The following is a 26,965-nucleotide window of genomic DNA, read 5'->3' on the forward strand; positions in this document are numbered from 1 at the left end:
TGCTCCCAGGACTTCCGTTTCACTTGAGTACTGACGAATTCCATGTTATGTTCCAGACCACGTCTCCTTCCTGAGTCCCACACACTCGGACTCTTGCAGGCATTTCCACTTTCACGTCCCATGAAGACATCAAGCTCAATATGTCTATGACATCATCCTTTTCTTCACTCCACTTCCACCTAACAAAATTCTTCTACGTTCCTTGTACCACTTAGCGTAATTATTGTTTTCAGTTGCCCACTTTAGATGTCATTCTAGACTCCTCTTTTAATTCCCACCCACCTCCAATCTAAATGGTCATCCCATTCTCTCAGACTTGCTCCTGCTAATATATATACATATTTTTCTGAGGAAGATTGGCTCTGAGCTAACATGTATGCCAGTCTCCCTCTATTTTATGTAGGTTGCCACCACAGCATAGCTTGATGAGCAGTGCTGGGTCTGTGCCCAGGATCCAAACCTGTGAACCCCGGGCTGCCAAAGCAAAGCACGTGAACTTAACCACTACACCACTGGGCCGGCCCCTCACTGCTAATATTCTTTTTCAAATCTGCAATGTTACTTTGTATTGCTTCTAGTTCCTTCCTGAAATGTTTGAGTTCCTCTGTTATCCCAATGAACATGGTTGTTTTACAGCCTGTGTCTATTAATTCCACCATCTGGGATACTTGTGTTTCTGGTATCTGTTGCTTCTCTTGGTTCTCATTCTTAATATCTTTTCTCCTTATGTGCCTATTATCTTTATGCTAGACATTGTATTTGAAAAAGTTTTTTAGAAATCATTTGAGGCCTACGATGTTCTCTTTCCTCAGAGATGATTTTAGTTCTGCCAGGCCCCTGGAGGCACCAGTGATCTGGATTTCTTTAATCAGATCTTTTAATGTACAAGTTTGAAAATTTCAGGACCATCCACATGATTCAAAGCCAGGCTAAAATCTGTGGTGAGGACTTGGTTTACTTCCAATTCACTTTTGCTCCTGGAGTCCCAATCCTAAATGAGGGGGGTTTGCCAGAACTCTCAAGCTGCATAGGCACTGAACTCCAACTTTCGTCCCACTGGTCCCATTGGGCCACAGGTGCTTCACCTCTGCTCCACAGACCTTGCTGGCAGTCTGATGAAGCTATGGACTCCTTCTCAGAACAATGTTTTTAAAAGCATAAAATATGTAGGATTGCAAAGGAAACCAATATATTGAAATACAATAAGAAAATTGTGTTATACTAATACATGTGCTTCTTTATGACAACATAAATAGCAATTCCTGGCAGCAGGTCTAATACCAACAGTAATTTAGAAATAGTAGTGAATGTAAATAACATTTTGAGAAATCTGCAGTGACTGTAAATGTGATGTGAAAATATCTGATTTCTGTTGGTGATGCTCACAAGTCCTGCTGATATTGCTGTGGCTTGTTGCCTGGGTTCATAATAGAAGGAAAGCCTAAGCTTCATTTAGAGGTTAGTGAAAAAAAGATGGGATCTTTTATTAACCAAGTTCACAGATGCCCTGAATTGAACGGCCCGGGAATCTCAGACTTAATGATCACTGAGTTTGGCTGCTGAAGAGCTGCCCAGTCTCTCAGCTACCCCTTTGCCCAGGCAAAGGCTAGACTCACCTCTCCTGAGCTCTTTTTTCTCCTAGATCTGGGTGCAACAATTCCTCACTAGCTTGTTAGCAATCCGATGTCTTTAGAAAAATGCTTTTTATATTTCATCCAATTTTTTAATTGACTTCAGTGTGAGCAGCGACCCAGTTGCCTAGTCCACCGTTCCAGGAAGCAGAGGCGCCTGCCCGATGCCGCATCATCTCCACCTCTATGTGCTGCAGGGTCCTTCTTCCTTCTCACCTGGATCGCCAGCACAGCCACTGGTTTCTAACCGTGTGGTCTGGCCTTCATTCTTTACAGTCACCATAGGGATTTTTCTAAATGCAAATCAGTTTTCTAAAAATGTAAATCTGATCATATCAGATCTTAGTTTAAAGTCCTTCAGAGAATCCCAAATGTTTTAGCGCAGAATTCAATTCTTTAGCATGATAAATCAGATTCCTGTGAGACTTGTACGTCATATGAGTCTTATAACATAGGCCTCCTGAGACCCTAAAAGATGGGAAGCTGCTCTCCTCCCACACCCCAACTCTCACCCCATGCGCTTGCCCAACTCCTTGGAGTGCCCAGAGTGGTGTACGTGTCCTATGGCTTCTGTGCCTTTGCTCATGGCATTTCTGCCCAAAGCAGCCATTCCCTCTTCCCTCCTTGGCCCGGCGAATTCCTCTAGTGTCCCAAGTCCCCGCACAGCCACCAGCCCTTCTGGGAAGCGTTTGTGATTTCTTATCTTTGGAGTCCTTCCTGTGTTCTTTCATCATGCTCCATGCTCTGCCCTACTTTTATAAGAGCGTGTTATTCTGAGATTTGCGTTCCTATTGGTCTCCCTCACTAGATTCTCTGCTGCTTCAAGTCAGGGGCTTTCTTCCTCTGAACACACAGCACATGCCACCACGTCTGACCCTATATGTTCATTTACCAAATTGAACAGAGGTACACTCGGCATACTACTATATTTATTGCGTCGTTTACTTGGCCTATTCACTTTTTTAAAGTTCCAGAGTGACAAGACACTACAACTCTTGCCCTCGTTACCACTTTTGCTTATGTGCCTCACTTAGGAATTTGTATGCTGTGAAATGGCTCATTCTCATACATGTTTTAGAAACTAGGAACTCTAGGTTACTAATATATGCCCAAGTTGCTACTATGTATTTATTTATCCTTTATTTAATTCTCCCCCAAATTTGGGGTAGCTTTTTAAATTAAGACAAAATAAAATAGTAAAACTGTAGGTACTAAAAGGAGATCAGAAACTATGTAAGGAAAGACCCAGGGAAAATTTACAAGGAAGTCGGGGTGAAGCAGTGAGCACAGTAATTGGCTCTGCGCTCCCTGGTAGGAAGACTAAAAAGAGAAACCAGTAGGACTGATTTGTCTGATAAAATGAATTACAGAAGTTTGAAGAGACAAACTTTTACTTGTACTAAATTTAAGTACTAAAATTTGTACTAAAAATTTATTACATGGGTCCTTTTAAAGAAAACAACAGGTAATAGATAATGTTTTCAGTCATAATTTTTGGAAGACATGGAGATGTTTTTCACATGGCTGTTTCTTTGTTAAAAGCAAGGAACTAAAACATTAGTCTGGGGAGACTGCTTTCTGGGATCAAGTTTGATTCAGAAACAAAACTTGGGGAAACAAGAGAAATGGACTGACGATATGACCCTTATTGTTGGCATGCTGTGGTTAGCGGCTGTATCAAGACTGAGCTCACCGAAGTGCAGACATGTGATGTTGTTGGCTGGAGATCAGAAAGCTTTAGATAGCAGAAGCAAGGCTCATGATCTGTTATAAACAGGCAGGGGGGCAACTACAGTCTCACTCAGACTGAAGGCCAAGCGACTTGTCTGGAGGGTGAAGCAGGGCAAGTCTGCAAACATTGCTGAGTGGGTGGCACACTGGCTGTGCTTGTCAACAAATGAAGGTAGATGGAGCATGCACCATTTTTCCATCTGTTATTTTCACAATCTATTCTGGAAGTTCGATAGTGGGCATGCCCAAATCATCTTGATTGCTCCAGTGTTATGAATATGAATTTACTTATTCCTTACTTAGTTCCCCAAAGAATTCTGGTGGGATTTTAATAAAGATAAAATAGTAAACTGTAAGTATAAAAAGGAAATTAGCAACCATTTAGGGAAAGAGAAAGGAGAACTTGACCAGGAAGCGAGGGTACAATGGTGAGACCAGTGCTTACCTCATGGGGTGGCAATGAGGATTCGACAAGGTCATTTGTGGAGAGCAATTTGTTCATTGATAGGACACAGATGCCCAAAAATATTAATCTTCTTTACCCCTCTCTGTTTCTGTAGGCAATGGGTAGCCACTGAAGCTTTTTAAGAGAGGTAACGTAATGGTCAGAATGGTACCTGAGGAAAATTACAGGTTCAGAGATAACAGAAGCAGCAATGTGAAGTTTTAAAAAATTTACACTTGAGCTGGGAACAAGTTTGGGTTCCAAGGAGTACTGTACTTCAGAGGCTGAAAACACTCTCTCATATGCAAAGCTCTGAGCCCAGGAAAATCGTTTCCTTTCTACCTTCTTAGTCCTGGCTGTTAAGACAATTTTTTTCTGAGACAATCTTATATTTTTAGAGTTATACTTAGGGAGTCTTCTTAGGATTCATTGCAAATTTCCTGGGGGCACAAATAGTCATTTACTTTTGTTCTTGTTCTCATAGAACGTAACAGAATTGGACGAGAGGGAAGGTAATTGTGTGCTCAACTTATTTTGAATGTTTTTCCTTGTCTTAAGTTAGGTAGAATTTGTAACCACTGTGGTATGTTGAACAAGACCCGCTTAAAGCAGAAAATACTCCTATGTTAGGAACAATGCCACCTCTTCTGGGGAAATGGGAGTGGTAGTGGTAACTCCCTCAAAGGAGTCTTTTTTGAAGACTTGAACTTACCACAGTGAAGCTATCACTGCTCAAAACAGTTTTGGATCTTCGTTCCTTATGTGGAGGGTCCTGTGAGCTAATTCAGGGACAGACCGCGGAGTCCTGGACTCACTGGGGTTTGCATCCCATCACCTCGACCTAGCAGCACTGACTGAAGCAGTGACCTTTGGGAGATTAGTCTTGTTTTCTCATCTATAAAATGGGGATATCAATATTACCTACCTTATAATTACATAAGAAAAATTAAAATTGATTTGTAAACACCTATATGGTAGGAACTGTTGACTCTTATACAGATACAAAATGAACACATGCCAAAGATTTAATGAGAGAACCAGGAAAATGTTAAAACCAGTTCAAATGAGGATTTGACTTTCTCTTCACCTAGACAACTGCACTGGCAGAGTCTATCTGACAGAACTATTTTGGGACTCTGGACTCTTATTGAGGGCTTGAAAATTCCAGAGGAAGACTTAGATGGTAAATTACAGTTAATTTCGGTCAATTTCAGCTCTTAGCACAGTAGCAGCTACTAAGCCTCCACCGCCAGCTGTGCAAGTGTTCCTGAGGCAGCTTGCACACGGCTTGTGGGAGCTAGGGTGGGCAAGGCGGACCCTGTCCTCCAGATATTGGGGATCTGTGCTCTGATCACTGCTTGCTGCTTCTGATCACAGAGGTGCAAAAGAGGCAGGCAGCCATTGTTGTCGTACCTGCTCCCATTGTTGCAAACTCCTTCCCCTACGGTTGAAGTGACTTCCAAGGGATTTAAAAGCTGAAGCCCTTTCTCTTCCCCTTTATTTTTCGCTTTTTCTCCATTCAGGAAGCAGACTTAAAGACTAGGACATTCAAAATCAACTGCATATACAGAGAACATTAGAAAGTGACTGTGCATGCCCAGGGAAAGGCTAAGAAAAGACCTGGGAAGACATTAAGTTTACACTTAAGGCTGACCCCTGGTACTGAGATAGCTTACAACAATCAAAAAAACAAAATAAACAAAAACGATCACAAAATCAGTAAGCCCTGAAGAAGGAGGAGAACCTGATTTTTGGAGTTAGCATATCATTAGATTCAAATGTCCAGTTTTCAACACAAAGTCATAAAGCATACAAAGAAAGAGGAAAGTAAGGCCCATTATAAGGAAAAAAATAAATTAATAGAAACTTTCCCTGAAAAAGACCTAGTAGTAGATCTACTAGACAAAGACTTTAAAAAACTGTCTTCAAGATGCTCAAAGAACTAAATGAAGATGTGGAGAAAGTCAATAAAATGAAGTGTGAACAAAATGGAAATATCAATAAAGATATAGAAAACCTAAAAAGAAACCAAAAAGAAATTCTAGAGCTGAAAAGGTCAGTAACTGAAATGAAAGATTCACTAGAGAAATTCAAAGGCAGTTTTGAGTAGACAGAAGAAAGATTCAGTGAACCTGAAGACAGGATAATGGAAATTACTGAGGCTGAGGAACAGAAAGAAAAAAGATTGAAGGAAAGTGAACAGAACCTAAAGGACCCATGGGACATAACACCATCAACAGGACCAACTTATTCATCATGGGAGTCCCAGAAAAAGAAGAGAAACAGAAAGGGGCAGAGAGAATATTTAAAGAAATATTGGCTGAAGATGTCTCAAATTTGATGAAAGACATAAATATAAACATCCAAGAAGCTCAATAAACTCCAAGTAAGATGAATGCAGAGAGTCCCCCAGTGAGACACATTATAATGAAACATTCAAAAACCAAAGATAAACAGAAAATCTTGAAAGCAGCAAGAGAGAAGCAAATCATCACATACAAGGGATTCTCAAGATTATCAGCAGATTTCTCATCAGAAACTTTGGAGGCCAGAAGACAGGGGGTCAATATATTCAAAGTGCTAAAAGAAAGAAAAATTACTTCTGACATTCACGCTAAACTTTTTTTTTAATAAAGAATCCTATATCTAGCAAAACTGTCCTTCAAAAGTGAGGGAGAAATTAAGACACTCCCAGATAAACAAAAGTTGAGGGAGTTTGTGACCACTAGATCTGCACTGCAAGAAATGCTCCAGGGAGTTCTGTAAGTTGAAACGAAAGGACACTAGACAGTAATTTGAAGCTATATGGAGAAATAAAGATCTCAATAAAGGTAAACACATGGGCAATTATAAAAGCTAGTATTACTATAATTACGGTTTGTATCTGTACTTTTTGTTTTCTACATGATTTGAGAGACTAATACTTTTTTAATTATTTTTTTTAAAGATTGGCACCTGAGCTAACATCTGTTGCCAATCTTTTTCTTTTCTTCTTCTCCCCAAAGCCCCCAAGTACATAGTTGTGTATTCTAGTTGTGGGTCCTTCTGGTTGTGCTATGTGGGATGCTGCCTCAACATGGCTTGATGAGCGGTGCTAGGTCCATGCCCAGGATCCAAACTGGCCAAACCCTGGGCTGCCAAAGCAGAACGCGCAAACTTAACCACTCAGCCATGGGGCTGGCCTGAGACTAATACATTTTAAGAAAAAAATATTATTAATGTAAAAGCTACTATTACTTTAACTTTGGTTTGTAACTCCAAATCTTTTTTTCTACTTAATTTAGGAGACTAATGCAGTTAAATGAATTATTAGTTTATGTTTTTGGGCACACAGTGCATAGAGATGCAATTCTGTGACATCAACAACCCAAAGCGGTGGGGACTGAGCTGTAAAGGAGTCAAGTTTTTGTATATTATTGAAGTTAGCTGGTATAAATTCAAATTAGAGGGTTATAACTTTAGGATGTTAAATGTAGTCCTCATAGTAACCACAAGAAAATAGATAGAGAGTATACACAAAAGGAAATGAGAAAGGAATTTAAACATTTTACTAAAAAAAAATGAAATAAACAGAAAAGAAGACAGTAATGCAGCAAATGAGGGACAAAATAGCTATAGTGCATACAGAAAACAAACAGCACAATGACAGAAGTAAGTCTCTATCAGTAATTACTTTAAATATAAATGGATTAATTTCTCCAATCAAAAGAGATTGTCAAAATGGATAAAAACACATGATTTAACTATGTACTGTCTATAAAAGACTCACTTGAGATCCAAAGACACAAACTGGTTGAAAGGGAAAGTATGGAAAAAGATATTCCATGTAAATAGTATCAAAAGAGATTGGGGTAGCTATATTAATATCAGACAAAATAGACTTGAAGTCAAAAAAAGGCTGCAAGAGACAAAGAAGGATATATACTAATAAAAGGTTCAATACAGTAAGTAGATAAAACTATTATAAACCATTACATGTACTGAATGACAGATCATCAAAATATATGGAGCAAAAACTGACGGAATTGAAGGGAGAAATAGACAGGTCTACAATAATAGCTGAAGACTTCAACACTTCACTCACAATAATGGACAAAACAAACAGGCAGAAGCAAGGAAACAGAGGAATTAAACAACACCGTAAACCAACTAGATCTAAGACATACACAGAACACTCCACCCAACAATATGCATTCTTCTCGACGGAATACTTTCCACGATAGAGCAAATGTTAGGTCACAAATTAAGTCTCAATACATTTAAAAAGATGGATATCATACAAAGTATCTTCTCTGACCCCAACAAAATGAAGTTAGAAATCAATAACAAAAGTAAAACTAGAAAATTCACAAAACTGTGAAAGTTAAACAATACACTTGTAAGTAATCAGTGGATCAAGAAGAAATCACACGAGAAATTAGAAAATACTTAGATATGAGTGAAAATGAAAACATGACATACCATAACCTTGGGACATAGTGAAAGCAGTGTGAAGGGAGAAATTTATAGCTATAAATGGTTACATTAAAAGACAAGAAAGACCTCAAATCAACAACCTAACTTTACAACTTAAGGAACTGGAAAAAAAAAAAAGAACAAATTAAACCCAAAGCCAGTAGAATGAAGGAAATAATACAGATTAGAGCAGAGATAAATGAAATAGAGAATAGAAAAACAACAGAGACAATAAACCCAGAGGTTGGTTCTTCAAAATGATTAATGAAACTGACAAACCTTTACCTAAATGGACTAAGAAAAAAAGAGAGAAGACTCAAATTATTAAAATCAGAAATGAAAGTGGACACATTATTACTGATTCTACAGAAATAAAAAGGATTAGAAGAGAGTCTCATGAACAACTGTACACCAGAAAATTGGATAACATAGATGAAATCAACATGTTCCTAGAAACACAATACCTACAAAGACTAAATCATAAAGAAATAGAAGATCCGAATAAACTATTACTAGGAAGGAGACTGAATCAGTAATCAAAAATCTCCTAGCCTGGATCTGATGGCTTCACTGGTGAATTCTACCAAACAGTTAAAGAAGAACTAATACCAATCCTTCTCAAACTTTTCCAAAATATTGAAGAGGAGAGAGTACTTCCTAACTCATTCTATGAGGCTAGCATCACCCAGATACCAAAGCCAGACAAAGACTACAAGAAAAGAAGACTACAGACCAATGTCCCTTATGAACATTGATACAAAAATCATCAACAAAATACTAGCAAACAGAATTCAGCAGCATATTAAAAGGATTATACACCATGACCAACTGAGATTTATTCCTGGAATGCAAGGATGATTCAACATATGAAAACTGATCAACGTAATAGGCCACATCAACAAAATGAAGGAAAAAACCCATAAGATCATCTCAATTGATGGAGAAAAGGCATTTGGTAAAATTTAAAACCCTTTCATGATAAGAACAGTCAACAAGATAGGAAGAGAAGGAAACTACTCTCACATGATAAAAGCCATATATAAAAAACCCACAGCAAACACCATGTTCAATGGTAAAAAGACTGAAAGCTTTTCTTCCAAGATCAGGAAGAAGGCAAGGATGCCTTTCACCACTTCTATTCAACATAGTACAAAAAGATCAATTAGGCAAGAAAAACAAAGCAAAGGTATCCAAATTGGAAAGGAAGAAGTAAAATCATCTGTTTGTAGATGATATGATATTATACGTAGAAAATCCCAAAGATTCTACAAAAAAGTTGTTACAACTAATAAATGAATTCAGCGAAGTAGTAAGATACAAAGTCAAAACTCAGAAATCAGTTGCATTTCTACATGAATACTCTGAAAAGGAAATTACAAAAACAGCTCCATTTACAATAGCATCGAAAAGAATAAAACACTAAGGAATTAACTTAACCAAGGAGGTGACAGACTTGCATAATGAAAACTACAAAACATCGCTGAAAGAAATTAAAGACACAAATAAATGAAAACACCACCCACGCTCCGGACTGGAAGACTTATTTTCAAGACGTTGATACTACCTGAAGCAATCCACAGATTCCATGCAACCTCTATCAAAATCCCAGTGACGTTTTTTGAAGAAATCAAAAACAAAAACCCATTGTAAAATTCGTATGGAATCTCAAGGGACCCTGAATAGCCAAAACAGTCTTGAAAAAGGAGGACAAAACTGGATTACTCACACTTCCTGATTTCGAAACTTACTACAAGCTCCAGGAATCAAAACAGTGTGGTATTGGCATCAAGAGGAATATATAGACCAAGGGAACAGACTAGAGAGCCCAGAAATAAACCCTCACATATTTGGTCAAATGACTTTTGAAAGGGTGCCAAGACCATTCAATGGGGAATAGGACAGTCTTTTCAAGAAATGGTGCTGGGGAAACTAGAGGTCAGCATACAAAAAAATGAAGTTGAACTTTTACCTAATACACAAAATAATATACAAAAATTAACTTCAAATGAATCAAGGACTCAAATGTAAGACTTAAAAAAATACAGCTCAGAAAAAAAAACACAACAAAAGCTTTATGGCATTGGATTTGGCAATGATTTATGACACCAAAGGCACAGGTGACAAAAGAAAAAATTGACAAATTGGACTTTATGAAAATTAAAAGCATTTTGTACATCAAATGACACTATCCACAGGGTAAAAAGGCAACCCACAGAATGGGAGAAAATATTTGCAAATCATGTATCTGATAAGGGATTAATATCCAGAATATATAGAGAACTCTTAAAACTCAACGAAAACCAAACAACCCAATTAAAAAAATGCACAAAGGACTTGAATAGGCATTTCTCCAAAGAAGATATAAAAATGGCCAATAAGCACATAAAAAGATGTTCAACATCACTAATCATTAGAGAAATGAAATCAAAACCACAATGAAATACTACTTCACACTCATCAGAATGGCTATCAACCCCCACCCCCCCCAACAAGTGTAGGCAAGGACTGAGAAGCTGGAACCTCTGTGCACTGTTGGTAGAAATGTGAAATGGTACACCTGCTGTGGAAAACAGCATGGCAGTTCCTCAAAAAATTAAAAATAGAACTACCATATGATCCAGCAATTCCACTTCTGGGTAGATACCCTCCACAGTTGAAAGAAGGGTCTCGAAGAGCTATTTGTAGGCCCACGTTCACTGCAGCATTATTCACAATAGCTAAAATGTGGAAGCAACCCAACTGACAGACAAATGAATAAGCAAAATGTGGTATACAAACACAGCAGAATATTATTCAGCTTTGAAAAGGAAGGGGATTCTGCAATATGTGACAACATGGATGAACCTTGAGGACATTCTCCTAAGTGAAATAAGCCAATCACAAAAGAGAAATGCTGTATGATTCCACTTATGTGAGGTCTTTAGAGTAGTCAAAATCATGGACAGAAAGTACAGCGGTGGTTGCCAGGCATCAGCAGGAGGGGACCACAAGGAGTTAATAGTTAACAGGGTCAATTTCACAAGATGAAGCGTTCTGAGGATGGATGGTGGTGATGGTAGCACAACAGTGTGACTGTATTTAATACCACTGAACCGTGCTCTCCAAAATGATTAAGATGGCAATTGTTATGTGTATTTTACCACAACAGAAATAAAAGGAAAAAAATCAATTCTCGAATTCCACGTTGGGAATGTTTAGCCTCTCATGATAAAGAACATTACGTAAGGGCCGGCCCAGTGGCCGAGTCATTAAGTTCATGCGCTCCACTTCAGCAGCCCAGGGTTTCACTGGTTCGGATCCTGGACGCGGACATGGTACCGCTCGTCAGGCCATGCTGAGGCGGCGTCCCACATGCCACAACAAGGACCCACAACTAAAATATACAACTATGTACTGGGGGGATTTGGGGAGAAAAAGCAGAAAAAAAAAAGAACATTACATAAAGAATTGATCTATAATGTGCTTGCTTCACAATTCACTTTGAAAGCTTTCTGGTTAACTGTGAACGTCACAGAAGGCAGTTCAATGCCTATGAGGGTGGCACTAGAGCTCCTCTGCCTGCCGGGGCCTGGGCACAGAGTGAACACAGCTGACACACAGTTGCTGCGGCTGGGAAAACCCAGATATGCACCTGCAAGCATTTCTCAGGAATAGCCATCTTGCTGGTGACAAGCTTATGATGAAGTATGTTGCAATTGTTCGAGGAAAATGTTCTATCATGCTTCCAGTGATGAGTTTCTAATAAAGCAAAATACCATGAACTGAAAAACAGTCAGTGTCACACTAAGCCACATCATTTCCTTTGCTACTTGGTTTTGAAATTCAATTTCCCCTTTATTTTAAAACGACATATCTAAACCAGTCTTCCTCTGAAGAGGTGACCTAGGAAATGACACAATTCACTCTGTGCCTTTAGTAGAGACCTTAAACTCCTCTGTGTGGCCCAGCATGCACAGAACAGGAAGATATAGAGCCCTGCCACTCAAAGTGTGGTCCCTGGATGAGCAGCAAGCACACAGCCTTGGAGCTCCTCAGAAATGCAGAATCCTGGGTCCCACCCCAGACCTTCTGAATCAGAATCTGCATTGTAACAAGACCTGCAGGCAACTGGTGTGCATATTAAGGCTTAGGAAGCACTGTTCTAGATAACAGTGTAACAGCCCACGTCCGTCTCCTGGCTGCTTAGCACCATAATGGAGGCCATGGTGAGAAGGCGCACACGTGACTAGGAGGGAGACTCACCACTTTGTTTCCCACCTACTGCATCCTCCCAGCCCTGCCTACTTCTCAGGGCTGCTGCGAGGACCAAATGGGATCCTTGCTAACAAAGCCCTTAAGTGATCTGGGCCCAGCCTGCCTCTCAGACCTTATCCTGCGCCATTCTTCATTTTGCCCACTGCGTTCTAGCCACATTGACCACAGGCAGAACGCATTTCCACTTCAGGGCCTTTACCGAAGCTGCTTTCTCTGCCTGGAATGCCCTTCCTTTTGATCTGTGTGTGTCTGGCTCCTTGTTACTCAGACCTCAGCGTCCTTCAGTGAGATGCACCAAAACCAGTGAGAACCCCTCAGACCATGAGTCACTCTCGAGTGAGTCACTGTCCTAATTCTCTGCAAGGCCCTTATCACCATTGGAGCAGGGATGGCGACAGTCTGATTCTGGGTTGGAGCCCGTGTCTTGAACTGTGCCTGGCACACTGTATGCTCGATAAATATTTGTGCAATGAGTGGCTGAAGAGGGTAAAAACAGTCTGGAAAAAATAAAGCACCACATGAAATATAAAAAGCTTTTATTAATGAATAAAACCTTCCCTGCTTTCACTTAGTGATTTCTCTTGGAAATGACAGCAATACTACACTGATAACTAACAGCCTTTATCAGATAAATGAAAACCTGCTGCCTTCTCATCAAGCAAGAAAAGGCTTGAATGCAGGTTGCTTTGTATCATGTCTCCAGGAAGGACGATTCATTCACTGTCCATATGTATGTCCTTCCTGTAGGTATCACTGTGACACTCTCCATTCGCAGGAGTTTAACTGCATCCATTTCCCTTGGGAAAATAAAGAGCTTAAAAAAGAAAAGCTGCTACTGAGGTCACTAGATAGGCCAGTTAGTGTTGCTCTGCTAACAGAGCCTTGGCCAAGGATGGCCAGATGGCCCAGAGGCTGGCTTGGCGAAGCTGCCTGAGACTCGGGGAAGGCTGCAGGTTACCAGCAGGGAGAACATACTTCATTAGACCACAAGCAGAGAACTGTCCAGAGGCTCCTTCTGTCACCAAACTGAAACTTAATGGTTTATTGGTTTAGTTATGATTCTCAGTAAAGCATGACAGAAACTGGTTTTAATATTAGAGGTTCCAAAAGGCTAGTTTACACAATTTAGTGACATATCATAGAAGGCGGTAACTGTTTCCTTTAATTGATTTATATTCTTCCTACCAGGAAGGTTAAATGAACTCTCCCGTCACCATCAGGTCAGGGCTAACTAGTCCCCTCACCATAGGCAGTGCTGCCTTGTTATGAACTAACTTTGTCTCACTTTCCTTAGCTCAAAAAATACCACGAAGGGAAAAGATGTCCAAAGTGACGATCTCCACGTATTTGCCCAGGAGGCAGACTCAACAGAGCGAGGGCGCCACCTCCTGACGCAGCCTAACACGGCAGAGTCGGCAGCACATGTAGCACGTGAGAAATCCTGCCTTGGGCCCCTTCTCAATGTCCAGGTGATCCCCAGCACTGCTGAGAAGTCCGTTGTCCATAGGCACAAAGTGATAGGAGAGGTTCCTAAATATTTTCTCTAGGGTTCCATGTCTTCATTCTTGTTTATTTCGCTTTGGTGTTAAATTAGCTGTACTGCTCCAGAGGCAACCAGAGGTGCAATGGTTTTATATCGGATCAAGTGCTGTGAGCCCTCCTCCAAGTCAATCACGTAGTCCCTGAAAAAGGAGGAAGAACATACATCTGCAGAGCTCAGCTGGGGCTCCATTGGGAGCAGTCTTTCCCACTGTCAGAGACACACGTGGCACTCACCTCTGTTCATCTGTTTCTGGTTCTACCAGGATGTTTTCTTGTCGTTCTTTCACTCTTAGAAACACATAGGAATCTAGATCGGGTTTGGGAACTGCCAGAAAAACAATACTGTAATCAAAATACTCAGCTAGCAAGATCAGTATGGGGAAAGTTGCTGGGATTAACTGTATTGAGCACTGAGGGACCCGGGATGTAAAAGCAGTGTGGGGGGGGTTGTCTGAGGAGACATCTGGCTCCTTATAGAAACAACACACTTCCCACCCATGGCTTCACATAGCAACCACTCATTTACAACAATGAGCATGTAAACTGTGCAGGGAATTCTGCTACACAGTGTGGAGTATAACAGCAAGCACGACATGTGGTCTCTGGACAAGGTGGTACCAGCAGCATCTGATGGAACCTCACACCAGAAGCACATTCACTCAGTGATGTGGGGAGAAAGCAGCTGATGTGAACTTTGAAGGAAAGGGTGGGACTTAAAGAGGAGAGCTGAGCCTGGGAGGTAATAGCAAGGGCCATGGTAGAAATACGCATGCTGTTTTGGGAGGACAGAGTGTATAAACCTGGTTAGAAAATATTTCTATATAAAGGAGTAGGAGGAGAGAGTATTAGGAACATTGGGTCATATGGTGATAGCCTTGAATGTCAGACATGGAATATAGGTTTTAACCTGTAAGTGATCCCTCACTGGTTGATTACAGGTTAAGAAGGTGATGCCATCCCTCCTCTTCTCCCAGCAGCCAACATTTCAAGTAAGTGCAGGTGTTGAGCTAGGCTGCTTGTTGACAGCTCTTCATTTCCTGGAGCCCCAGAGGCTCCCTGTACCTAGAGGATTCCATCAACTGCAGGGTCCAGAAATCCTACTGGACAACTCAGCTTGAAGAGCCCAGCTCAGCTTTCATATTGTCCTTGATTCCCTCATCTATGGAGGGGGTTCAGGATAACGCGCTCCAAATGTCTAGGGAGGTCCCCTGGGCTGCTCCAGGGCTCTAGGCCTGCCAAGGAGACTCCAACTTCACCAGGTCAGTTGGCCCCACGGGGCAGCTACTGATTCCAGGAAACCCAGCTTAGATTTCAACATGCCTTCCCCCATCCTGCCATCTGGGCTTACAATGCTCCGGAGGCCTGAGGGGCACTCAGGGCATCTGGGCTAACCAAGAAAGACTTGGACTTCGCTAGGGCAGGCTGGTTCCCACTCCCCATGGCTTCAATTCCAGGGGTCTGGCTCTAGTTCTTAGAAGGGATCCGGACAAGTGACATGTGAGTGTTTTAGGAGGTGTCCACCAGCATTAAGTAGGAGCTCTGGGACAATGGCTTAGAGCCAGTTCCAGGAACTCAGATGCATGCCTGTCAGTAGTCCACGGCTGCTTTAATCAATTGGATGTGACAGCACTGGGCAGTGATTAGGGAGATGGTCCTTGCTCCATTCTTGTTCTTCTAAGGTGCAAACAAGTCACTGAACTGGACATGGACCGGCCTTTTGTTCCCGCAGGCAAATTCACCAAAATGACCAGTTCAGAGTTCCACAAATCTGGTAAGGGCTTGCTTCCTCCTGGTGTTACAGGCTGCATTGTTCCCCCCAATAATTCATATGCTGAAGCCCTAACCCCCAGCACTTCAGAATGGGAATATATTTGGAGATGAGGCCTTTAAAGAGGTAGGTTAAAATGAGACTGTTAGGGTGGGGCCTAATCCAATTTAACTGGTCTCCTTCTAAAAAGCGGAGAGACATCAGGGGTGCGCATGCACAGAGTGGGGGCCATGTGAAGAGGCAGCATGAGAGTGGCCATCTGCAAACCAAGGAGAGGCCTCGGAGGAAGCCAACCCTGCCAGCCCTTGATCATGAACTTCTGGCTTCCAGATCTGTGAGAAAATAAACCTCCATGGTACTTTGTTATGGCAGCCTGAGCTGACAAGACACCTGGTAAACCATGTCTCCACCCAGCCTGTTCCAGCTCTTCCACCCACCACAGGGGTCACAGTGTGGCCCCCCACACAAGCTGGGTGGGCGATCAGTTCCAAGGGCTCAGCTGTACTGGGACTCGTGGCCTCAGCAGACTAAGCTGAGCTTGTGAAGAGCGTGGATTCCAGTCCCCTGGAGGACTGTTTGATTTGGTCTGGCAATTCTGCCTGGCAAGGTCCTGCTCGGATACGGCAAGCTGTGAAAGACCAAGGGATATGAACCGTAACCTACAGTCCAGGGGCCCCCGGGTTGATCCAAGCTTAGGAGTTATTACAACTCCCTTCCCTCAGCTCAGCAGACTATGAAAGGGACTGTGCGAGGAGGAGGGCGAGAGGCAGACGCTCTGGTCACGCTTCCCTCCGCCCAGCCGCCTTCTCCTTCTCCTCCCACATTCTCAGGCCTGCTCCCCCTTCCCATAATGAGGGAAACTCCTCACAACAAGGAGACCAGGAGCCCTTACTCTAGGGAACAGGGAATCACCCAAGGTTTCCTTAGCCTCCTATTTAAAGCCTCCTTGGTGGCTGGACAGTCTCTGCATGATCTGGAATCTATGAGGAAATACTGCCAGCCCCTGAGAGCACAGACTCTTGTATCGTCAGAGCTCAGAAGAGCCTAGCACAGTGTAGATGCCCAGCAGGTAACTGTTGGAGGAAGGAACGACTGAACATACGAACAAGTCTACGTCTATAACGGCAGTCATAAGAATTTCAACCCAACCTGAAGAGGCCACCCTTGTACCTGTTTTTAACAATTTTTTCTTTTAAACCCAGAACTCTTCCTCTCTTCTCTTTTCTGCTTATCTATATACTTATTTCTTTATGTTTGAGAGAAAAGAATGAAGATGAAGATCCTATTCTAAGGCACCTGGAAACACTTGGGGTGTAACCTACGGCCCCTGGGACATCTGAAAGAGAATGTTCTGCTTACCCGACCGCAAGAGGTCCACCTTCTGTAAGTTAGGAGGCATATGCTTTAAGGCAACGTTCTTTAGATAGGTCTCCGTGTTAGCCATGTACCTGAAATACATAACTTCAAACTGCTGTGACAACTCGACTGGACGGAGCCACCAGGGCTATCAGACAGACAACAGGGCTCTGAGATCGGCTTCATGTATACAACCACCAAAACTCACACTCACAAGCCAGGGAAAGTAAGGTGGGTCCCACACGTACTGCTTACTCACTCTTTGGCAAAGGCAAACTCTTCTGGAGAAAGGCTAGAAGACTCCCCCTCACGGCGTGTTTTCTCCTTTTCAAGGACATGAGGGAAAAACTTCTCTATCTGTGAAGATAAAAATCATGATGAAAACATCTGTCAAGATTCACATGTCAAACATACCAGATTTCTGAAATAGGCTAAGGTTAATCCAGAAACTGACTTTAAAAATGGCAAGTCTTCCTGGTCAAGACTCTTTCTAATGAGGCCTATATTCTGGACTTCAAGGCAGTTCCGAAGAATTCGGAGGAAAGAAAAGGACTCTAAAAAGGAAGACACTTTAAAAAAGGCTGAGAGGCTTTCACAAAGGAAAATCCAAAAATACAATTTTAAAGGACATTTAAGAGGAAGAGACGAGGATATCATTTAACATTTTATATAAATGTACAGGGCATTCTTCCGTGAGATGAAACACATACAAAAGCTGGAAAAGCACACACAGAAGACACGAGTAGATGGAATAGTGACACAATTCCAACAAGAGAACCAGCAAGGATAAAGACCAAAATGAGATGAGGCTTCAAAAAAAATGCTAAGAACTACCTGGAAAACACACACACACAGACACACACACACACACACACACACAAAGCTACAAGCTTCAAAAAGGTGTGTGGTCAGGAGCTGGGAAGGGATTTGTGTGTTGTTTGGAGTCAGTGCTGTTGTGGTTATCTCTGTGGAAGGAAATGTTCCTTGCACAAAGGGAAATGACAACAGTAAGGAGGAAGTGAAGGCCAAGACAAAGAAGCACTTATCTATTCAAAGGAGTTTAAGATTTTTGGCTTGGATCAATATGTTCCAGAATAAATTAGCTAAAATTTGTATGGAGAGTAAGTATATGAAGCTTTTTCTCCTGTAATATGCAAATTGTTACTGTTACAGTATCACTTACCGTAATTGTAAGTGATACGAAAATATAAGTAGTTTTATAAGCTCAGAAGAATTACTGAGTTCAGAAGAGGTGTGAAAGATCAGAGATAGGCAAATTTCCTGATTTTCAAAAATACAAAGGTGGGGAATCTTCAAATACAGATTAGTGTCCTTAACATTGATATGTGGTACTATGCTAGAATAGATAATTTAAAAGATGGTTTGTGAACTCAAAGAAAAGTGGTTAATAACATGAAGAGGATTTATCCCAACAACAACAACAAAGTGAGTGGCCTGGGAGTTGAGGGTGGGTGGAGAGGTATACTGTGTGTCTCAATTTTTTCAAAACATGTGATAACATCTTTATGACACCTTTGTGGACACACTGTAAGCCTGGGGCTGGGTGACAATATAGATTGAGAGACTCAAAAAAGGGCTGGACAAAGAATACTGATTCAATGGGACAGGTGTCACTCTGTAGGGAAGTCTCTGGTGGAATATTCTATCACTGGCCCAATCCTATTAATGAATCAGATAAGACCTTTGATGAGGTTCTTATCAAACCTGCCGATGTCATAAAGTGTTAAGAGATACCTAATACATTAGGTGACAAGATCAGGATCCAGAGACCAGGGATGTGGCCCAATTTAGTAAGATGAAGTTTAAAGAGGGATAAGAATCAAGCCCTACACTTAGGGGTCAAAAATCAAGCCATACAAATACAGGATGGTGACAAGATGGGATAATACTAAAAACTTCAGAAGAGGTTAGATTTCATGGTGAGTACAGAATGAACTTAGCATGGTGTGCCAGATATGCTAATGTGATACTGGGTGGCATAACTACCAGTTTAATATCCAGAATAAGGGAAGTGATCGTACTGTTTTTCACAAAAGTGACCAAATGGAATATTGTATTCAGTTGCAGGTGGTATAATGGTATAATTAAGACGAATATTGACAATCTAGAACCTTTTTCGGTAAGAGACCAGGAGAGTAAATGGAAATAAACGGTTGAAACGTTTAGCTGAACGGACTTCGATGTGACTTGCAAGCTGTCTTCAGATATCTGAAGCACTCTCGTGTAGAAGAGAGAATGAATTTGTTTTGTAATAACTCAGGGGACAAGTGGAACGAAAGGAGACCTAACTTCAAGGAAGGAAGAACTTTCCAGAGTTGAAACAGACATCATACAAAATAACACTGTTTTGCAATTTCATTTTTATAAGTCAGGTGGCCAAAGAGCTACAGTTGAACGTCAAGTTATCATGGTCCATTTGATAGTGACTGTACGACAGATGCAAAATAATTTTTAAAACTAGCTCTCCCCGTCAGTATTCCCCATTCCACCAATGCAAACAAGCCTACCGTCAGCACTGCCATGACGTAACTCCAGGGGGCACCACTCACACAGAGATAAATAGACTAAAAATGTGTCCCTGGAGGTGTGCAACACACGTTCCGTCTATGCTTCTCTAGAACAATCTCTTACCCTCCTTACTCTTTAGCTACCCTGATATTGGGCCTCAGCAGCATCTTCTGGCCCTGGCCCCTCCCAGGCCCCAGCCCAACTTCTCCCCAGGACGCTCAGTGCACATCACAGACTGCACTGCCTTAATGCCTCCACGTATCTCCACGTCAAACCTTCGTGAGCCGACACCGCAAGTAGCTGCTAAGGACGTAGCGGATTCTCTCCATCTCCATGCGATGGATACTGACCTTCAGATCCCCCTTCCTGGCTCTCCTGAGATTTTCTTCCTAGTAAAAGAGAAAATGAAGTTTATAAGAAACATGATATTCAAAGACTACGTCCTTTTTTGTTTAATCTGCACATTGCCCACAAGGACCATCATCTCTGGCAATGTTGAGGACTCAAAAACCACACTGTGAATATGGGTTGGTCAGAAGGGCCCAGAAGTACTCCAACCCAATTGCAAAGGAGATAATATAGCAGACAGAAAAAATGTCTAAAGAGTCTAAAAAGTAGTGTTAAAACACGAGTTAAGAAATTGTAAAATAGCAATGTTTCAAAGTTCCCTGAGGCTGCTAATGACTTAAGCCTAACCCATCTAAGCTAAGGGCCACACACTCAAATATCTATGGGGGCCAGGCAGTTAAGGTCTGTGAGGAAGGTGGGCAGCTGGGGACTGTGGGGGCCTGGAGAGCACACTGAGAGGGGGCCCTTACCCTGCTCCGGTCAGTTGCTCTCCTGAAGAAATGCGGAGCCAGTGATGACATGTTTTTAGACTGTTCATGGGAAGCTGATATCCAGATATTCACAGGAATCTCATGCTTTGTAACTGTAGATAACTAACTCAAAATTTAAAAAAACCAACAAACCCAGGCTGGGCCAAACAAAGCAGATTTGCTATCAGACCACTGCCTCTCCCTATGCCGATGGACCCTTTTAGCGTTCTCGTCCTTTGTCACCCTGAGACAAGCAGCTCTTACCATGTGCTCCAGCTGTTCCATGACACATTCTACAATCTCACACTTGCTTTCCAGCAGCTCAGGGGCAAACTTTTCATTCATCCAGGCCTAAAAAACAATGCCAAATAAAGCATCACTAACAATAGAGCACAAAAACCCTGGGAGTCAGTACATAATCCCTGAAAATCACAGCTATCTCAGGCAAAGAAAACTGTTTGCCTACCAGCTGGAAATACTGGAAATGCTTTGAAGACAAGCTATGTTTAATGGTGGATTTTCTATTTCTTTTAGTGGGAGCGCTGTGTTCACAACCTTTTATCTAACTAACATTACAAAACACTGTTCACTTCAAAAGTGGCGTCAGTATGATACCAATGCTGAGAGTGACGCCACCTGGTGTTCAAACAGTGTCTCTGACCAAGTAGCATCAACGTGTTTCTACTTCCTCACCTGCAGTTGCCCACCAGGGGGCACCACCACCTTGCTATTTTGAGAGAGGAAGTAACCTCACACAAATCCACACCTCTCTTCTTTCCTGAAGCTCAGGGTACTTTACAAATACTTTTCATCCATCATTATAATATCTGAGAGGAAATGGACATAGCTATCTTTACCTATTGACAAGAAAACAGATTAAGTTATCCACTATCCATTCAAGAGTAGACAGCATCATAATAGAAATGGATATTCATCTATTAAAGTTTTGCAACAAGGGGTTAAATCCCTCATTTTGACTCAGGCCCAGACGCTCGGTACATTTCAGAAGTTACCAAGGCTTAGAGAACTGAAATTTCCACAGGTGACTGAGGAAAACTATACTTATCTTTCAATTCCAGGAAATTCAGTTTTAGCATAGTTCAGAATTACATGCCAGTCAGGCTCAATTTACTCCTTTTGACATCCTTGAGTCTCTACTTCTCCAATTATCACCATCAAGACACACTATTAAATACTGGGTACTACTACTACCAGAAAAGTCTTCTCAGGTGCTCAAGCTTCTGTACTAGTGTTACGGATATTTTAAATTAACTAGAAAGACAACCTGTATTTTCAAGTAGGATAATCAATGAGAAAAGATCAAATTGTCACAGAGGACTTATAAAGCAGGAGTTTTTCTTTTTAACTGATTTCACTAAATACTGAATTGGTACAAAAATATTTATGAAATATATGAACGTGAAGAATAGTGATATAAACACCTCTGGGCACTTAACTTCATTAAAGAAGATTATCATTATTTTAAAAGTCCCCATGTGTCCCTCCTTCCTCAGAGGTAATCTGCCTGAATTTAGCATTTAACTTTCTATATAGTTTCAGTGTATTTGATAACGCTTGTATGGTACACTGGGGTAAAACAGTAGATTTCGGGGAGATTTCTCATTTACATTTTGAAATCATAATAAAATATAAAATGTTACGGGAAAATTTATATTAGTACAAATTTTTCAAATAAAATCTTTTCAAGATTTCTAGTGAGAAATTTGTGTTCAAATCCCTGGTCTTTTTTCAATAGTCAATTCTATGTTTGAGATGGCTACATCTGGTTCATAACCAAAATTTTTAATGACACTCTGTTCATCACTGTTATGGGCTAAATTGTGTCCCTCTCTACCCCTAAATCATATGTTGAACACCTAACTCTCAGGACCTCAGAATGTGACTGCATTTGGAGACAGGGTCTTCAAACAGGTAACTGAGTTAGAACGAGGTCATTAGGTGGGCCCTAGTCCAATATGACGGGTGTCCTTATGACAGGAGGAAATTTAAACACAGACACACAAAGCTTCCCTTACAAGCTCAGGAAAGAGGCCTCAGAAGAAACCAACCGAGCTGGTACCTTGATTTCAGACTTCCAGCCTCCAGAGTTGAGAAAATAAGTTTCTGTTGTTTAAACCACCCAGTGTGGCTACTTTGTTATGCAGCCTTAGCAAACTAATACAATCATTAAAATGAGAAACTGCACTGTAGGTAGTAAGTTTTAAATTACTTTTTTCAGGCATTCAAGAGTATCCTATATATGCTCCTGGAACTGTGTTTATCAGTGACCCTATCCAGTGGTCCTGTCAGGGTGCTCCTCGGGCAATGCCACGCAGCCTCAGAGGCTGTGGCCAGCTGCAGCAGCTGTCCAGGTGGTGGACCAACTCCTGGCTGCACTCAGGGCATTGCGACAGAGCATCGGGCCCAAGACGTAATTCATGCTCACCCACTGCCGACCTGAGGCTGTGCTGTCAGATCCCACTATCCTCAGGCTGCCTTCCAAGGGGCCCCTGATGATACCACAAGAGGCCACCAGCCTGGGGGCTCCGGCTGTCCGAGGGTGGAGGTCAACAGGAGGTATCTGCCGCACACCAGCGTGTGCCATGTCAGGCAGGCTGGCAAGCTGTGCCTTGAACAACAGTTTTCAAGTGTTTGCACTTTACATACACTTATGTTTCTTCAGTAACTTACTTTCTATTGTTCTACTTGATGTTCCTGAGAGTTATCCATGCTGTTGCAGAAGCATGGATTTTACTGATTCTGTTGCTGTTTTTCCCCCCTGTGTGTCTATGCCATAATTTTTTAACCGTTCTAGTGTTGATGGGTACCTGTGTTATTTCAGTTTTTTTTAAAGATTTTATTTTTTCCTTTTTCTCCCCAAAGCCCCCCGGAACACAGTCGTGCATTTTCAGTTGTGGGTCCTTCTAGCTGTGGCATATGGGGTGCCTCCTCAGCATAACCTGACAAGCGGTGCCATGTCCGTGCCCAGGATTCGAACTGGTGAAACCCTGGGCTGCCGAAGCCGAGTGCGCTAACTTAACCACTCGGCCAGAGGGCCGGCCCCTCGTTTTTAACTATTGCAAGCAATGCTGTGAACATTTTGTGCACGTCTGCTGGTGATTTTCTCTAGGGTATGCACCTGGGAGTAGAATGACTCAGCCACAAGATATGTGCACCTTCAACTTGACTAAATAACAACTAATTATTTTCCAGAGTGATCCATTTGCATGTCTGTTGCAGTATACGAACGTGCCAATTGCTCTACATCCTTGCCAAAACTTTATATTATTCACTTTTTTCATTTCCACCACTCTGATGGGTATGAAGTAATATCTCATTGGGATTTAAATTTTCACTTTCCTGATTACTAAAAAGGTTGAATATCTTTTTCATACGATTATTGGCCATTCTGGTCTCTGCTTCTGGGAGATGCCTGTTAAGACTTCATTTTTCTATGGGGCAGTTTGTAAAGTGTATGTATTGTGGATACTATCCTTTTGCCAGTTATATATTTTGCAAATATCTTCCCCCAGATGTGTGGCATGTCTTTTTACTCTTACCAAGGTGTAAAAACAAGTTTTTAATTTTCATGTAGTTGAATGTATCAGTGTTTTCCTTTATGGTTTGTGCTTTTTGTTCAAAGAATCCTTTCTTAATAAAGCAGGGGCTCTTAAACTGGGGTCCACAGGTTAGGTGGGCAGACTTCAGGGTGTCTACGAACCTCCTAAAATTATACCCAGAATTCTGCATAGGTATATATGTGTATTATGCTGGGAAGAAGGGCCAGAATTTTCACCAGATTTTCAAAAACGTCTGTGATACAAAAACAAATTAAGACTCACTGCTCCACAGTAAGGATTATCATATGAGAGACAATTTTAAAATCATCTTCCTTCAGTTTTGTCACTCATGACAGCATGTTTGGTAGGAAAGAATGAAGAATGCTAAAGTAACGAACATGAGAGAGTTCTGGAAAGGGGCAGTTAAAGGGAGAAGACGAGAATAAGGCAGCAGGTGTAGTGGATTAAGAGCACATGTTCTGCAGTCAAAGAGAGCTGGGTCATATCCTGGCTCTGCTGCTGCTGTGTGACCTTGGGCAAGCTACTTGACATCTCTAAGCTCCCGTTTCCTCATCTGTAAAATGGACATAACAATAACCCCTGCCTCACTGGGTTGTAATGATTATTACTACTCACAGCTAACACTCAGTGAGTGCTTATCACGGGTCAGACAATCTGCTAAGCACTTGACATATAGTATCTCGCTTAATCCTCACAGCAACTCTGTGAGGTAGCCACTATTATTAACTCCATTTTACAGTCAAGGAACTGCTTGAGACAAGCTACAACACTTGCCTAAGGTCACATAATAGGCTAGTGGCATGGAGGGGTTTAAACACAGATAGTCTCAACTCCTATCTCCCAGAGCTTCATGAGAAGTAATTGCAAGTAACTTACAGTTACTAGCACTCGAGAAATACTCAGTAAACCATAGCCATTACGACTAAAAGGAGAAATATCCCAGAAATGATTTTAGATAAGCAGTGGAAATGTAGAGAACAGCTGACAAAAGAAAGTACATGGGAGGAAAAGGAAAAATTCGACGCGCCTTCTACTGAGGCAGGTGTTGCAGCCCTTTCTGGCTACCCCAGCTTTCTACAGGGCAACAGCAGACGCTCCAGGGACTAAGGGTTAGAACCTACAAGTTTCCACCACAACACCTCTGCAGTCCCCACAAACACCAAGCAGATCCTTGTTCTGTGAACCGTTTTATTAAATGCGCCCAAAGTTGTCCCTTACTGGCCCCACTTCACGATTTTGTGTTTGACATTACAAAGTTTCTAACAGAGGCTGTCCTCCCTACTTCCTATTTCCGTGTAAATGGTAAAATCCAGTCCCTCTTCTCTTGAAATAAGCCTTGAATTCCACTTCCTCATTTTCTGATTCCTGACATTTGCATAGCTGGACTAAATAAAAAGGCTAAGAATGGAGCAAGGGGATTCTCTCTGGGGTGCTTACCTGCTCCAGCCTTTCAATGAGCTCTGCAGGAGTGAGGACCACCTCCTCACTGCCCCCATCAGAGTCCTGTCCCATGAGATCCAGCTCCTCTGCCATATTCTCTGAAACCAGGAGCCTAATGAGAATAAAAGAACCAATAACCCGTTTTCCATTTATTTGGAAGAAGGAGCAGCTACATCCCTACAACTGGGGCTGTAGAGGCTCACTGGCAGCGGCTACAGAATGCATACAATTTGATTTTGTAATTCCTTGCCTCTTCCTTCAAACCTTAGCACAAGTACTAGTCTCTCACAGAGGTCACCCCTTACAAGTGTTTTCCACGTACACCTCGAATCGAGCACCTGTCACATCATGGAATAGTCATTTGTCTGTCTTTCCGGCACAGGTCCTTTCAAACACGAACCACGCATCTGCTCTGTGCCTGGCACTTCTGAGTACGGGGACATCATTATCTGCGTAGGCTCTGCGCTTAGCTCAGCGCTTAACTCACAGCAGGCACTTAAAATTGTTGGGAGAACTAATTAACGCCTAACTTTCTAGAGCCACGAGGCCCAGCGACATGAGACGGGTCAGTGATCTTAAAGCCTAAGGAGGCAGGTGGTGGGGGCCAGGGAAGCGCCGAGAGCCTCAGGTGCGCTCTCACCGCCCCCCCCAACACACACACACACGCCCCCACCCTCCCCCGCCCCCCAGAGGTCCCAGGCGGACGCTCACCCGGGTGCCCGGAGGCAGAGAAGCACTCCGAGGTAGCACGCGGCTAGGAGCGGAAGCGCGTGGGGAAGCGCCCCGGCTCTCCCGACGAGCACCTGGCCGCGGAACAACCCTTTCGAGCCTTCCCGGGACGTACGGGGCCCTCCCAGTCTCGTCTCCCGCGCGCCTCTCAGAAACTTTCCGCCCAGGTACAACGTCACCGCGCACGGGCGGCGCTGACCAATCACCGCCCAATGGCTGCGCCCACCCAGGGGGCGGGGCTTGCGTCTCCGCGGCTCGCCCTCCTGCGTTAGCCCCAACCCCCTCGCCCGCAGCGCCGTGGTGCGGTCCCGGCCGGCAGAGCCCGGGCTGGTCGGGAGGGGGCGCCTCGCCACCGCAGCTGAGGACGCCCGGCGGCTTCGGCCCTCCGGCCTCCGGGGTGCAGTCGCCTGAGTGTGCCCTGGCAGGTCAGGGGCAACAGAGAAATGGGCTCTGTCTAGATCAGGCCACCTCCGTGTTTTGGGTCGTCCTCTCACCCCGGCTCTTGTGGCCCTTCTGGTTCTTTCCTCTGTGCCGGGGATTCAGCTATGGCCTCTACTTCCGGTTGTGAAAACCTTTGGGCTGTGGTGCTGGACCACCAGCAGCAAGGTCGTCTGGGAACCCGTGAGAATGCAGATTCTCAGGCCCGCCCCACCCTGCTGAATCAGAACCTCGGGGCGTCTGATGCA

At 42.6% G+C, this 26,965-nt stretch overlaps 1 protein-coding gene across 6 annotated transcripts; it reads right to left on the reverse strand.

Moving 5' to 3' along the window:
* Positions 1 to 13,035: 13,035 nt before the first annotated feature.
* GINS4 (GINS complex subunit 4) lies at positions 13,036 to 26,602 on the reverse strand. 6 transcript variants are annotated; one of them, XM_070253383.1, is made up of 10 exons: positions 26,262 to 26,450; positions 25,548 to 25,662; positions 21,223 to 21,386; positions 20,794 to 20,880; positions 20,530 to 20,652; positions 19,987 to 20,100; positions 17,442 to 17,539; positions 17,186 to 17,274; positions 14,293 to 14,383; positions 13,036 to 14,198 (listed from the first exon to the last, which is right to left on the reverse strand). In XM_070253383.1, exons 4-10 carry the CDS (start codon positions 20,872 to 20,874, stop codon positions 14,102 to 14,104), a joined length of 693 nt encoding a protein of 230 aa, XP_070109484.1. In that variant the 5' UTR covers positions 20,875 to 20,880; positions 21,223 to 21,386; positions 25,548 to 25,662; positions 26,262 to 26,450; the 3' UTR covers positions 13,036 to 14,101. The 6 variants fall into 6 exon arrangements, with proteins under 6 accessions (XP_070109484.1, XP_070109485.1, XP_070109482.1 ...); XM_070253384.1 differs by lacking the exon at positions 20,530 to 20,652 and having other exon boundaries at positions 26,262 to 26,453; XM_070253381.1 differs by lacking the exon at positions 21,223 to 21,386 and having other exon boundaries at positions 26,262 to 26,451.
* Positions 26,603 to 26,965: the final 363 nt, after the last annotated feature.

This window comes from Equus caballus, chromosome 27, assembly GCF_041296265.1.
Source record: "Equus caballus isolate H_3958 breed thoroughbred chromosome 27, TB-T2T, whole genome shotgun sequence".
In the NCBI taxonomy this organism is placed as follows: domain Eukaryota; kingdom Metazoa; phylum Chordata; class Mammalia; order Perissodactyla; family Equidae; genus Equus; species Equus caballus.